The 14,155-nt window shown below is 40.5% G+C and overlaps 1 protein-coding gene across 1 annotated transcript; it reads left to right on the top strand.

The window, feature by feature from the left end:
- The first annotated feature begins 3,051 nt into the window (after positions 1 to 3,051).
- Positions 3,052 to 13,185, top strand: Or51e1 (olfactory receptor family 51 subfamily E member 1). The gene is made up of 2 exons (XM_021168601.3): positions 3,052 to 3,187; positions 10,427 to 13,185. The coding sequence occupies exon 2, from the start codon at positions 10,469 to 10,471 to the stop codon at positions 11,420 to 11,422; it is 954 nt and encodes a 317-aa protein (XP_021024260.1). The 5' UTR covers positions 3,052 to 3,187; positions 10,427 to 10,468; the 3' UTR covers positions 11,423 to 13,185.
- The last annotated feature ends 970 nt before the right edge of the window (positions 13,186 to 14,155 follow it).

Below are 14,155 nucleotides of genomic sequence, written 5' to 3'. Positions count from 1 at the left end.
GGACACCCAATTGGGTGTCCTCAATCATACTACAAATGACAGGATAAGGATCTGTAGAATAACTTCATGACCACATCATGCAATCCACTGGACTGTCTCCCTCTAATTATATACAGATAGACTATGCATTTTTGTTTCTGGGAATATGTCAATACAGAACTTTTGACTAGTCTAGACAGACTATCATGGAGAACAACCTCTTTCAGATGTGGTTTCTGTTGTTATCAGAAAAGGGAGCATGTGAGGTTGGAGTCATTTGGAATTAAGATTAAGATTAATGGCTTTATTTGGAGACCAGTTATTTGGCCTATTGAAGCATAGCAATTTTTGAAACTATTAATACTATGAAACAGAAATGCAAGTAGGCCTTGTTGGATGATTGTGGGCATTCAATGAGATAATAAATACAAACATGGGAAATTAAAAAATAATGAATGTTGATGACAATGGTTTTAAATAATCAAAATGACAATGATGTATGTCATTTTCTTAATTTCTTTCAGAAAAAGTAATAAACTACATTCAGTACTTAAAGTATCTTGTCAAAGTTTTCCCTAAATGCTTTATAGTTTTAATGCTAGTATGAATGGTTTTGTTTATTCGATTAAAATTAAAAATTTACACATTGTTAGTAGGGAGAGCTATGGTTTCTCTATATTAATTTTGAATTTTAAAATTTACTATACTCCAATTTTATTTCTAGAATTTCTTAGCAAATTTTACTAAATTTCCTCATGGATGATCGTGTTGTATGCAAATAAAGATAGTTTTACTTTTTCATTTCCAGTATGGAATAGTTTGCATAAATACAAAAGAACAATATGAACTTTCTATAGTATCTTAAGGGGAAGACTACCTTCCATTATTAAGTATGTTTTAATAAATTTTTGAGTGGATTATTGAAACATTTGACCACAGCTCTGGGTTTCTTTCTTTCTGTAATTTTATCACTTTGCCGTGTTTATGGGGAATTTGATTTGCTGTGAACTGCTTGTTATTTAACAGGAATAAAGCCACTTTAGGTTTTTTATGACACTGTAGTCACGGCACATCTTTCTCTGTTTATTTAGCATTTCCTTTTGTCAACTTCATAGATGAGTACAAAACATTGTGATGATGTCTATCCACATTATTCTCTCTTACCCCCTCTCCCACTCCTACAGGGTCCTTGTCCCCAGCTAGTTCTCTTCCTACTTTCATGTTTTTAACATTTTGTATTTTGTGTAAAGTTTTTGCAAATGGCCATATCTGCTCTGTGTTCTCGACTGTAGCAGCCAGAAGACAGCCACTCATAGCACCCACAGGCTCTCCCAGTCTTCTGCCTCCTCTTCCATGACAGCTCCTCACCAGTTACTCTCCTGCTTTGTTCCCAGAAGGCATCTTGATACCTTGATGCTAGGTTGAACAATTGTTTTAGATATGCTTTGAAGGTTTGTCCCAACTTGCTAATGTTGAGGTATGGTCTTCTATATCCTCAGTAAAGAGGTGAACTATGAAGCCCTCCATTCTGACTGCCAGGAAGCCACCAATCTTTGTCCTGTGCTATCACTTTGTATTATTACTTCTAAATATTTTAAATGATTCTCCCTATAATTTTGGTTACTTTGCTCACATAATTAGTACTCTGATGAATTCTTGAAGAAGACTCTCTCCACCCTCAAGTGTTGTCTTTTATGTAGATCTGTCAACTCCAAAACTTTGCCTTTTCGTTTTGACTGAAGTGGTCATTCTGAACCCTCAGTCCAACTCCACAACTGAGAGATGCCTCTAGAGTCTGGCTGGATTCCCTTTCCCATGCCACAGTATGGAAATGAGGCAAGATGCTGGAAGTCTGAGGATGTTATATCTTGGTTCTTCATCTTGCCTCAGTTTTTCTGCCCTCCATTGCCAGATGCCTGGTGTCCCACAAACCACTGATTTATGTGTACTGTTAGCTTCCTCATTGCTTCACACAAGAGACAGGTTTACTTATGTTTATTGCTTCATGAGATCCCATCTTAGATGGGATTACAAGTGTTTTGTGAGAAAAATCTTTGTGTCAGCCATGCCTATGTGCTAATAGAGGCAGTGGCAATGGCTCTAGGGTGGTGGTGGAGAGCAAGGCTGAAAGTTCTGTAGATACCAGAAGCCTTTGTACTTAGTAGCTTTGATGTGGGGCCAGGCCTATCCTTAATGTCTATTTTTCATAGCTTGGGTCAATGTACACTGTGTTTGACATAAAACTTCTTACAGTAACACTGAACATTTAAACAAAGCAGAAACACAACTAAAATCACATTTGTTTAAATACCAATGTAATTTTAACTTATTTCACAAGTAAGCCACTTAGTTTGACCTGGAAATTATTATTGAACTTTGTAAATGTTTTCTCACTATTTTTACTCTTAAGGGAAAGCAGATGACATTGATCTTATGTGGCTGGTTGGTAGTATAGGGAAGGTTAAACCATTCTTTTTCCTTGGTCTGACCTTCAGTACTCTGTGGAGTAGAAGGCAGAGGCACTATCTGTGGGGATCCACATTTTATGTTAGCTAGCCTTCAGAGCCAGAAGTTCAGAGAGAAGGAGGTCCTTAGGGCTTTAGAGGATGGGACCACTGGGTTTCAGGCTCAACAATCAGCATTTACAAAAGAAAAATGTGGGGGATAAAGAATGTGTCGGGATGAAGATAGGCTGCCAATCTAGGTCTCTACAGATTTACTTTGTCTTTCTTCTGGCTGTTTGACAGCTTTGTGAAGAAACTGTGAAAGACCCTCATACATACTGTAGACACAGAATTGAGTTTCTTCTGGCCTTTTCTCACTCTAACTTCACATTTGGGATTGGTCTAAATATTCCAGCTGGCAAAGGTCCATTTTCAAAGGACTCTAGAGACCATCTACCCAATGTCCCTCCTTCCCCACAGCCTGGGCTCATCCTTTTAAGATGTAGAAGCTTAGAAGGGAACCAGAATTATAGGAGACTGGTGGGGGCATATCTGCAGATGGACCCTCAGAAACAGTGTGTACTCCCAACAAGAAGGAGCAGAAAGAGGGAGCTGGGAAGACCAAGAATAAGGAACTCTGAGCAGACCACAGAAGGAGGTGGAGACTGAAGGGGCTGGGCTTTTTGCAGCCTGCCAGACCTCCCTCAGGAAGGAGGAAAAGGCACTGGGGGAAAAGACACACAGGCTCTTTCAGGACAGCTGAGGTGAGTACAGGAGGAGGCATGCTTTGGGTTGGGGTTATCTGTAGCAGAGGACCTTCCATGACACCTCTTGATACATGAGAAACCGAGCCATGAAGAACCAGGTGTGCTGGGTAGGCTTGGTGGCGTGAGCCTCTCACCCAAATGACAGGCAATATGAGTAATGTGGTAAAAGGCGTGAGGATGTTAAATGTTGCCTAAAAGTACTTTTCAGGTATCTTTCCCCTGGACCCTGCCCCAGTGACTGACTTACTGGGGACTATGGAGAGGCTAGTGGAGGATAACAGCAGAGGTGAATGAAGAAGAACAGATTGGGCTGGAGTTGGACTGGGTCAATCGGGACTGGAATGGGTTTCAGTGTATGGACAAAGGCAGCCTGGGTTTTATCACTGTTGAAGCACAGCCTGGGATAGGAGGTTAGACTAGAGTTGTGGTTTTGTGGGAGGCTCTGAGTAGAGTCAAAGCCCCATCAACACTGCACCGAGAATCAGATTGGTCCCCTTGACAAGGTTCTAGTTCCGATCTTGACTCAGATCTTGACTCAACCCTAGGACTGAGGTTCAGCTTGGTTAAAATGTAGCTTAAGGTCTAGACTACCAACTCCCTTACCTTGTATCCTTTGCCTTTAGATGCACTAAAGCCCTTGTAGCTTTCTAAGTGAGGATTATTTTCTCTCACTTTGGGTCTTTGCCTTTGTCAGAATATACTTACACACACACACACACACACACACACACACACACACACACACACACACGCAGACTCTCAACCAAATCTGTTGTTTATGTTTCTCAGAGTTATGGCAAAGCCCTCAGGCACCAATGACTTGACCCTTAGCCTGGTCTGAATTGTTCCCAGTTTTGGCACTTTGAGCTTTCTGCTCATGAACTCAGAGACATTTTCTTGCCTTAAGATCGTTTCCTCCTGTGGTCTCCCAAGCCTGAAATGCTGTTTACCTAGGTCTGTGCATGACTGGCCTATGCTTATCACAGGCTGCTGGGCTTGCATGTTGTCTCCTTAACTGTCTTCTCCCCCGACTGCTGTTGGAATGGGATATCTATCCTAATGCTCTGACTTATCTTTAGTGAACTTACCTTTTCTCAAAACTTTCTTGCCTATGTCTTTACGTTTTGTCATCACCAGCCCAATGTGTGGGTGGCAGGAAAGTTGTGCTATTGTCTGTTTACCCATTCCTTGGTATTCTAACTGTCTGAGTGTTGCTGCTTCCTTACCTCATGAAATTCTGGACTAAATGCAGCTGCAAACCTTAACTTGATAACATCACTTTAGGGGGCCCTCTGAGCCTGAAGACCTTGGGGGAGGTACTGTTGTTACCTTTGCTTCCAGAAGGCTGCTGCTCCCAGCCTTGCCCTGACACTCATCACAACGTGTTGTAATGACTGCATGCTTGTCTCAGTCTTTCTGCACACTGGGAAGCCTTGTTTACTTTGAACCTCAGGGTCTCTGGTGCTTACTGCTGAGCTGGGCAGGCAGGAGCCAGCCAGGCAATAACTGTCGGATGAAAAGTGAATGCAAAAAATAAAAAAAAAAAAAGAAAAGTGAATGCACTGAACAAAGTCTCCCATGAGGCTTTTATGGTGCTACCCACTTGCAGGCAGCAGTCACAACCAGGTGAGCTTCACAGGCTACCAGTGCCCACTTCCGGCTTTGCCAAATAGTAGATAAGCAACTACACAGGAAGTGGGGGTGGGTAGAGACCTGAGCTCTAGGTATTCTTTCTGGGGTGACTTTAGGGGATCAGACTGATCTGTGAGAACGTAACTCCATCTTTCAAGCATTCTTGTGGCCATTAAAGACAAGAATGACCAACATCCTTCAAGGTACACCTGCTTCAGCTAATCTAAGCAGGTTTTAGGGCACACTGGATGGTGGTAATTTGGGTAAACATGGTTCTGAGGATGATACTCATATGAAGTGTTAAGAAAAGGTCAGCTTCCTCAAGAATCAAGTGTCAGGTTCCTCTGGGCTGGAGGCCCAGTATTGCCCAGCAGGTCTACCTTCCCTCTCTGGGCTTGGAAGTAGAGTCAGAGGCTCCTAGCTATGTTTGGTTCTACTCTAAGAGCATTCTCTTCCACTTATTCTGGCAAAGGCTGCAGGTAGCATCAGTGGCTCTCACGTGTATGAGGCACTGTTTCCCCCCCCCCCCCCCAGGTAAGGACAAAGACCACAAATCTCCATTCCTCATTCCTTCTTGCCCCCTCCCACTTTTTACATATCCCCTATGTAGGGAGAGCTGCTTAGGGGTCCTGACTCCCAGAGAAGTTCCTGGACTCAGGTCCTCTTTTTTGCATTCCTTAGATGTAACACGGAAATCATTCTTACAAAACATCCATTATGGAGGAGACTGTGAGAGGGACAGGCTAGGCCTGGCATATTGGAAACCTATAGATTGGTCACTCAAAGCTTTAATCTTTCCATTACGATCTGTCAGATGGTATTACTACCTGCCTGGCAAGTTGGTGAAAGGCTCTGATAAGACTAGGAGGTAGATGGTATAGAACAGAGCCCTTCTCTTCTTCTCTACTGTGGGGCATGACCATTCCATAGCCAGAGGAACTGAGTCTGGAAGAGAAGTGTGACCACACCCTCATCTAGGAGAATCCTCTTTATTATTCTCTTTTGTAAGATTATACCTGGGCAACTGTCCCATTTATCATACTCTTATCTTGCCTTACCTCTAGCCAGATTTTGTTAGCTAAGGCAGCCTAAGATGAGAGGATAGGAGGCAGCACAGGCTGTTTCTACTGTACTTGTGGAGTGTTAAGCCCCAGGTATGTCATTTAAGCTCTTTGAGTCCCAGTTCTCTCACCTGTCACAAGGAAAAGATCTAGAGAACTGCATCTATCCTGCAGGGCTGTTCTCAGCTGAGAGATAATAAATGCTGGTGCAACACAGTGTCTGGTATTTTGTAGGCATTCAGTAAGCTCTGTTAATGTCACAAAACAAGTCAGGGCTCAGAGATTGCTTCATTGCTCTTGGGTCAGAAGAGAGGGCACATAGACCTAGTTTTCCTTTCTGCCAACTTTTTCATGGCAGCAGTTATGGTAAAAAAATGTGGGCTTTCGAGCAAGTTAAAACTGGGCTGGCGAGAAGGGTTGAGCTGGTATTGGAGGGAGTGCTTTGAAGTGCAGGAGGAAGACTGAGACCCCAAAGTCTCTGGGCTCTGATTTCTGAGAAAAGGCCAAGATGCCTGAACAGTTCCCAGAGAAACCTCCTCAGGACTCCCTAAGCTAGCTTGACGTTTTAGGGGAAGTTGAGAGCAGAGTTGCTCCTTTGGGCTACAATAGTGTGTGGGCTTTCTAAAAATAAAGCAAAATAAAGAGAAAGAAAAAAAGCATCTTTCTTAATTTATTTTTCCTTGGTTTTGTTTCATTTTCAAAACAATGAGTTAGTTCCAACTTGCTTGGAAACTCCAAAACCTCTCTTGGATGAGTGCAAATGGCTCTAATTATGAACTGGTGCTCAGTCCACAAGGCCTCCTGGGAGTTGTTGTTTCTTTCTGCTGTCTTTTGGAGAACTGTAGGAGACTGGCATTTGTGAAGGCTGTGCAGTCTGAAAGGGTAACATCTGGGCTCTCTGGGTCCTTTTCCTTTCCCTCAATTCCCATCTGCACAGATTCTGAGGTCTAGATCTCATCTGTGCTTCCGTGGTACCTCCCTCCCAGACCAGCTGACTCTTTTCTGTTTTCTCTGGCACCTGTAGGCCAGTGCTCATTCTTACCAGTGTGAGAAGGTGAGCATAGCCACACATATGTGTGTGGGTAAGTGCATAGAATGAGCACATAAAGATGTTGAGTGACGATTAAAGTCAACTGGATAAAAGAAAACCTCATTTTATATGTTTTCACTCATTTTTCAATGCTATGTGCTCTTAATTAATAAATTGACTAGTGTCCTTGATATTAAGGAATTTGTGATTTAGGGAAAAAGATAAGTGGTTCTTATCATCAGAAGAGTAACTGCATGGAATGAGACCAGACAAAGTTATTTGGGAACTCAGAACAGGAAATGGTTGATTATACCCCAGGGAAAGGAGTTTAGGAAAAGTAACATAAGAGAGAGAAAATAACTGAGAGGGCATGAAGAATACATGTGGGATCAAATCCAGGCTTTCCTACATGCTAGGCAAGGGCTCTATCAGCTGAACCACACCTCCAACCCTTACCTGGGTATTTTACTGCAGGCAATGGCCTGATTTAATCTGGTCAGTATTGGTATTGTGCAGATAAGGAAGCTTACACTGGAGCATGATGGGCAGCATCATGGTATTTCTCTTGTGTGCCTGGTGATCAGCATCAAGGGAGAAAAGAACATTATAATATTTGTACTCAATGTATGTGAGGCATTCATTGTTTGAACACTTTTTTAAAAATTTTTTTTTATTACATATTTTCCTCAATTACATTTCCAATGCTATCCCAAAAGTCCCCCATACCCTCCCCCCAACTCCCCTACCCACCCACTCCCACTTTTTGGCCCTGGCGTTCCCCTGTACTGTGGCATATAAAGTTTGCATGTCCAATGGGTCTCTCTTTCCAGTGATGGCCTATTAGGCCATCTTTTGATACATATGCAACTAGAGTCAAGAGCTCCGGGGTACAGGGTTGCAGATCCCTTTAGCTCCTTGGGTATTTTCTCTAGCCTCCTCCATTGGGGGCCCTGTGATCCATCCAATAGTTGACTGTGAGCATCCACTTATGTGTTTGCTAGGCCCTGGCCTAGTCTCACAAGAGACAGCTATATCAGGGTCCTTTCAGCAAATGCTTGCTAGTGTATGCAATGGTGGTTTGGACACTTTTTGTTTATCATCTAATTTATTCCTCACATTAGGCAGGAGAGGTATCAATAATATTTTGGATATGAGGAGACTGAAGCTTAGAAATAGTAAATAATACTCTGGTTAACACTGTTTACAACTGGGATCTGAATATAGGACTGGTTCCTAAGTTCAGTGTTTATTCGACAATGATTCTGTGAGATTTTTGTCTTTGGAGAAGAAGCTTTAATATGCTTGACAGACAGCCATGTTGTCTCTTTCAGAATTATACATATGGGCATCTACAGAGAACCCAGACATCAATAAGTACATTTGGGAGTCAAAAGTTTATAGACAGAAACATAGATTTACTATTAAAGAGATTGAGATGGTCTGGGATGAAACTGGCATTCAACTGACATTGAAACCTAACATGATCACTAATTTAATGATCTAATTTTAGCCTTAAACCTAACTTTAACATTATCTAGCACATAGAAGCCATCTCAATATTAACTTAATAGCATCCATTCTATTGTGATGAATCCGATTTGAATCAAACATGTTGGTAATTATATCCTAAACTCTAAGTCTGAATTTTCATTTCCCAAGCTATCTAATGAAGAGTTTACATTTGCATATCTTCTTTCCACCTTATCACAGCCAAGACATGGCAGCTGCGTTGTGAGCACCTGTTGCAGGAAACATGTAAGGGCTAGGTAGGATATTGGAATCTGAGAGCAACCACAGACACTGATGATTAGAGAGAGATGAGGAGCATCAGACAGGAGTAGGAATGGTTTTAAGAAGCAGGGATCTGTGTCACTACAAATACACCTCAGAAGAGTGTGAGGTATTGATCTCACCTCTGTGCCTGAAGTTGTAGATTAACTACAATTCTCTGCTTTAAACTTTTTCCTTCTATCAGATGGAACCAAGCTCTATTTCCTCTTTTCTAAAGTATGTGCTCCCTGTGTTCTTCCACTGATCTCCTTGTCTTCTGGAGGCCACCTCTGGCTGAGAGCTCAGTGGTGGAACAAAGCCTCTTGTTTTTCCTGAATCAGTGAATGATCTAACTATGTCGGAGCCAAGTCATTAGCTCTGCCTTATACCAGGTTTCTTTCAGGTAACCTATGAAAGCCCCATCCCAGTTCTCATAGGGCCAAATACATATTTGTATGTATATTTATGAATTCATACACCCACAAACCTGTATATACACATACTTCAAACCAGCATCTGTACATTTAACCAACCATGGATTGAAATGAGTTGAAAAATATTGTGCTTTGGGAGCATTATTAAATAAAATAAGCATTCCTTCAACCATAATGCTCTGACAGTAGATCTGCTGACTAAAGAAGCTACTGGGTACTATCAGGGCGCTATCAGTAGACTAAGTAAAAGGATGATTTATATCCCAGGCAGGGCAGAGTCAGATGCCTCAATATTTTATTAACCCAGCCAGAATGACATGCAATTTACAGCATGGGCACTGCTTATTTTTTGAGCTTACATTTAATATTTTCAGACTTCAGGTGAATACAGTTGATTGAAATGAAATAACTGGAAATGAAAGTATGGTTAAAGGCACTGAACAAGTGCTCCCATGAGAAGCACAAGAAAGCAGTGCACCACAGCAGAGTTGATGAAGGCTGAGCAAGGGTACAGCTTTAGTTGGAGACCAACTTCAGAATTCTTAATCACTGCTGATGTGCTGGCTGTAAGGCTACATACATTGTTTAAGATCCACTGAAACTGTTACTCTTTTTTTGGGGGCGGGGGGAGGATATAAGTTATGCAGGGCAAGTGTAAACTCTTGATTAAATAATGGAAGTTAAGACACAGGGTTCAGGATAAAATTACAGTCATGTTTTTATTGAAATAGGCTTGATTATAATAAAATAGATGTTATTAAATTAATATTGAAATGGCTTCTATTCCTGTGTGATATTAAAGTTATGATTAAGGCTAAATTAGATCATTAGATTAGTGAGAAAGTTATATTTCAATGTCAGTTTATGTTATTACTATCACTGATGGACTTACTTGATAATCACCTTAGGATGAACTGATGAAATGGTCATGATTACAGTATTAAATTTTTTTCATTTAATATTTCTCCATTCATAGTTTCATTTTCCAGAATCTGACAATAACTTGGATGGTAATGTAATCAATATTAAGCATAGGAAATAATTTTTTTTTAGTTTGAGAAACTAAATGATTAATAATATGAGAATGTTATCTTATTATTTCACTTAATATACAGGTAGGATTAACAAGTAGAACTAAGTGGATTGTTCATCTGGTACTTGATTTATGCCTAGATAAAATTTAGGGTAGGTTCAGAGTTTGGATATGCAATGGAACTAGAGTTTTGTTAGAGAATCGGACACTAGGATCCAGGGTGGTATGGCACTGAAATTCTAGAGGACATGACAACGACTTGTCTTTGTATTTCAGCTTCAGTCTTCCTGGTACTGGCTACATCCTGATTCCTTCAGTATGGTGGGCTTCAATAGCAATGAATCCAGTGCCACATATTTCATCTTAATAGGCCTTCCAGGATTGGAAGAGGTTCAGTTTTGGCTGGCTTTCCCTTTGTGTTCCCTCTACCTTATTGCTGTGTTAGGTAACTTGACAATCATCTACATTGTGAGGACAGAGCACAGCCTGCATGAGCCCATGTATATCTTTCTTTGCATGCTTTCTGGCCTAGACATCCTCATTTCCACCTCATCCATGCCAAAAATGATGGCCATCTTTTGGTTCAATTCCACTACCATCCAGTTTGATGCTTGTCTGGTACAGATGTTTGCCATCCATTCCTTGTCTGGCATGGAGTCCACAGTGCTGCTGGCCATGGCCTTTGACCGCTATGTGGCCATTTGCCATCCTCTACGGCATGCCACTGTGCTGACATTGCCTCGTGTTGCCAAGATTGGCATGGCTGCTGTGGTCCGGGGTGCAGTACTAATGGCACCCTTACCCGTCTTCATCAAAAGGTTGCCTTTCTGTCGTTCCAACATCCTTTCTCATTCCTACTGCCTACACCAAGATGTCATGAAGCTGGCCTGTGCTGACATCCGTGTCAATATCATCTATGGACTCATTGTCATCATCTCAGCCATTGGTTTGGACTCACTTCTCATTTCCTTCTCATATTTGCTCATCCTCAAGACTGTGTTGGGCTTGACACGTGAAGCCCAGGCAAAAGCATTTGGCACTTGTGTTTCTCATGTGTGTGCTGTTTTCATCTTCTATGTGCCTTTCATTGGATTGTCGATGGTGCACCGTTTCAGCAAGAGGCGTGACTCTCTCCTGCCTGTCATTATGGCTAACATCTATCTGCTAGTTCCTCCTGTGCTCAACCCCATTGTTTATGGAGTAAAGACAAAGGAGATCCGGCAGCGCATTCTTCGTCTTTTCCTCGTGACCACACACACTTCAGATCACTAGGAAACCATGATGAAACCTTCCTCCATTCAAAGTTCTGTAACTCACACTTTAGTATGATATCTTGGAAGACAGTATTAAGAAAACAAATCTTAATAAAAATATAGCTCAGATCTTTCAAGGATGAAACTTGCTGTGGAAATTCTACGTGGAATAGAAGAACACCTGCAATCTCCATTTTCTAATATTACACTCATTCTTTTTTTTCTCTAGATAATTATTAAGATCAAGACTTGTGTTTTGAAAGTTATTACTCACAATTTTATCACTACTTCCAAATTTCAATTCATTTCACTGATGATCATTCACAGCATTTAGAGATGGAGCAACACATCCAAAATGTTCATCAAAGGAATGACAAAAGAAAAATAAACACCAGACTATAATAAAATGATATTATCTAATTTAAAACCTCATTTCCTCATCAGAATTCACAATGACTTTGGATTTCTGAGAAGTTAGAATTGGATTCCTTATTCGAAACAATCTCCAAAGAAATATTGTTTTTCTTCTGGGTCCCAGGTCAGAACAAATACACTTGCCTACACTGTGAGATGACACACATTGTTATGATGGTTGTCATAGCCATGAAGACACTTTTACTTACTTAAGTTTATCAACTTTTTATTTGTATCCTGATTGCACCAATGTGGAAATTGATATTTCATGGGAAATCAGTGCATTATATAGGACTACAGAAGCATAAAAATAGAAGAAAAAAAGAGGATTTTTCATGTTGAATCCCACGCTATGTAGAATTTGTTAGAAAGACTGGCAGAATTCGAAGTTGTGAATTCCCAGAATCTTACATTGTTTTTAAAGAAGGCATTTGGTCATTTATTTCCACCTACCTAGTGCTGTTTTGAGTAATTTTCTATCAGTAGAACTCATGGCTTTAATCATTCCAATAAACATTGCTCCTGCCTAGCCTAATCATTACAGTGTCTGCACAATGGAAACTGGAGTGTTCCCAAGTAGGTTTACTTGAGAAACAATGTGGTTAGCTGCAGATTCCGTGGCTATCTGAGGGGTGATTTATGAGAAGCATTTGAGAATATTCAGGAGCTTGTTGTATAAAGAGAGGGCTAGTCAACAGAGTAGAGAGTCAAAAGGAAGAGACATGAGACCGAGTATTCTAAATGAGACTGACCAGGAATTAAGACTAGGGAAAAGGTGGGTGCATACAAAATGAGGAGCACACACACAAGCAAGCACCACAGATACCCAGAGCCTTAAGCTGTGCTGCAATGAGGGAAATAATGACTCCAAGATGTACTTACCATGGATATAGCTGAGAGTCCTACCTAGGAATCCTATTATCTAGCCATGGTATTTACAGGAGTGGGCAGGGCATTGTAGGAGCATAGTAGAAGTAGATTGTTCGGGGATTGGAATTATCATCCACTGAAAAGTCATATTCAGATCCAGGGTGTGGCCGGTGAGTATGAGGCAGGCAGCAAAGAGGGGGCAGGGTTGAATTTCTTGGACATGGACGGCACAGAGACCCACTTGCACATTCAACTTCTTGGACTATACTCCAGAATATAAGAACTGTGTGTATGATAAAATTGACTAGGCCAAGGTGAGGGTGGCCAAAGGAAATAGTATGAAATGTACTGACTGCAAGATTGGGTCGCTTTGAACTGAGGGGAGGAGGGTGGATAGTCATTCGTTGCCCAAGAGTGCTCTGACATTGCAGTTGAGAGAAAGACATGATCTTATTTGCAAAGTGAAATGTGATCACTGTAATCAAAAATCACAGATATCCTGAAAATGTAAAAGAAATTAAAACATAATAAAGATCTTTATTCTGTTAACCAAAAGAATGTAAAAACCATTGGTGTTTATTCTTCCAAGTTTTTCATGGGAACTTGCACATATGCCTTTGTTTGGACATAAGATGAGTTTGTGTGTGTGTGTGCATCTGTGTGTGTCTGTGGTTATATGACATTTTGTGTCTGTGGTTGGAGGACATTTGTGTGTATGTATCTGTGTTTGGAGGGCATGTGTGTGTGTGTGTGTGGGTGTCTGTGTGTGTGTTTAGAGGGCATTTGTGTGTGTTCATTTTGATGATTCCTTTTTTTGAGAGAGAGACTCTTATGATGTTGGCCTCAAACTCACAATGTAGTTAAGAATGACCTTAAATTGTGATTCTCTTGCATGCACCTCTAAAGATTGGAATCACAGGTGTGCACCTTCATTCATTCTCACTATCTGTATGCTTTATATTTGCAGTCCCTTTGGAGTCATTCATATATAATGCTTGATGAATGGATTAACTACACTGGCCAATTCATTTTTTTTTTTTTTTTAGGTACAGAGTTAGTACTTTAGGTTTCAGTAGACATTTCATGTCACTTCATTCTGGCACATGTACTTAAGATAACTCCAATCTGTAGTTAATACTATAAGCTATTGCATAATAAAATATCTAACAAAATATTTTAAAAATAAATAATCTTTATTTACTAGGTATAAATAAACTTAGAATATTATGTGAAGTCATGTACAAACTGGCTTCATTATCTCCATTCTTATTTCAAACACTGCAATAGTTCTATCATATATAATTTATAGTGTCATCTATATTATATATATATATGTACACACATATGTATATGTATACTTAAAATCACATGTATAAATCAGTGGTAGAATATGGAGTGAAGTAGTGTTTTCTTTCCCATGAATGTATTTAAATAAAAGTGCAACCTTTTTTCATATAGTTCTATTTTT

Source organism: Mus caroli, unplaced genomic scaffold (genome assembly GCF_978045245.1).
Source record: "Mus caroli unplaced genomic scaffold, Mus_caroli_1 scaffold_8, whole genome shotgun sequence".
In the NCBI taxonomy this organism is placed as follows: Eukaryota; Metazoa; Chordata; class Mammalia; order Rodentia; family Muridae; genus Mus; species Mus caroli.
Note: the sequence above shows the minus strand (reverse complement) of the source record. Positions and strands in the feature narration are given on the sequence as shown.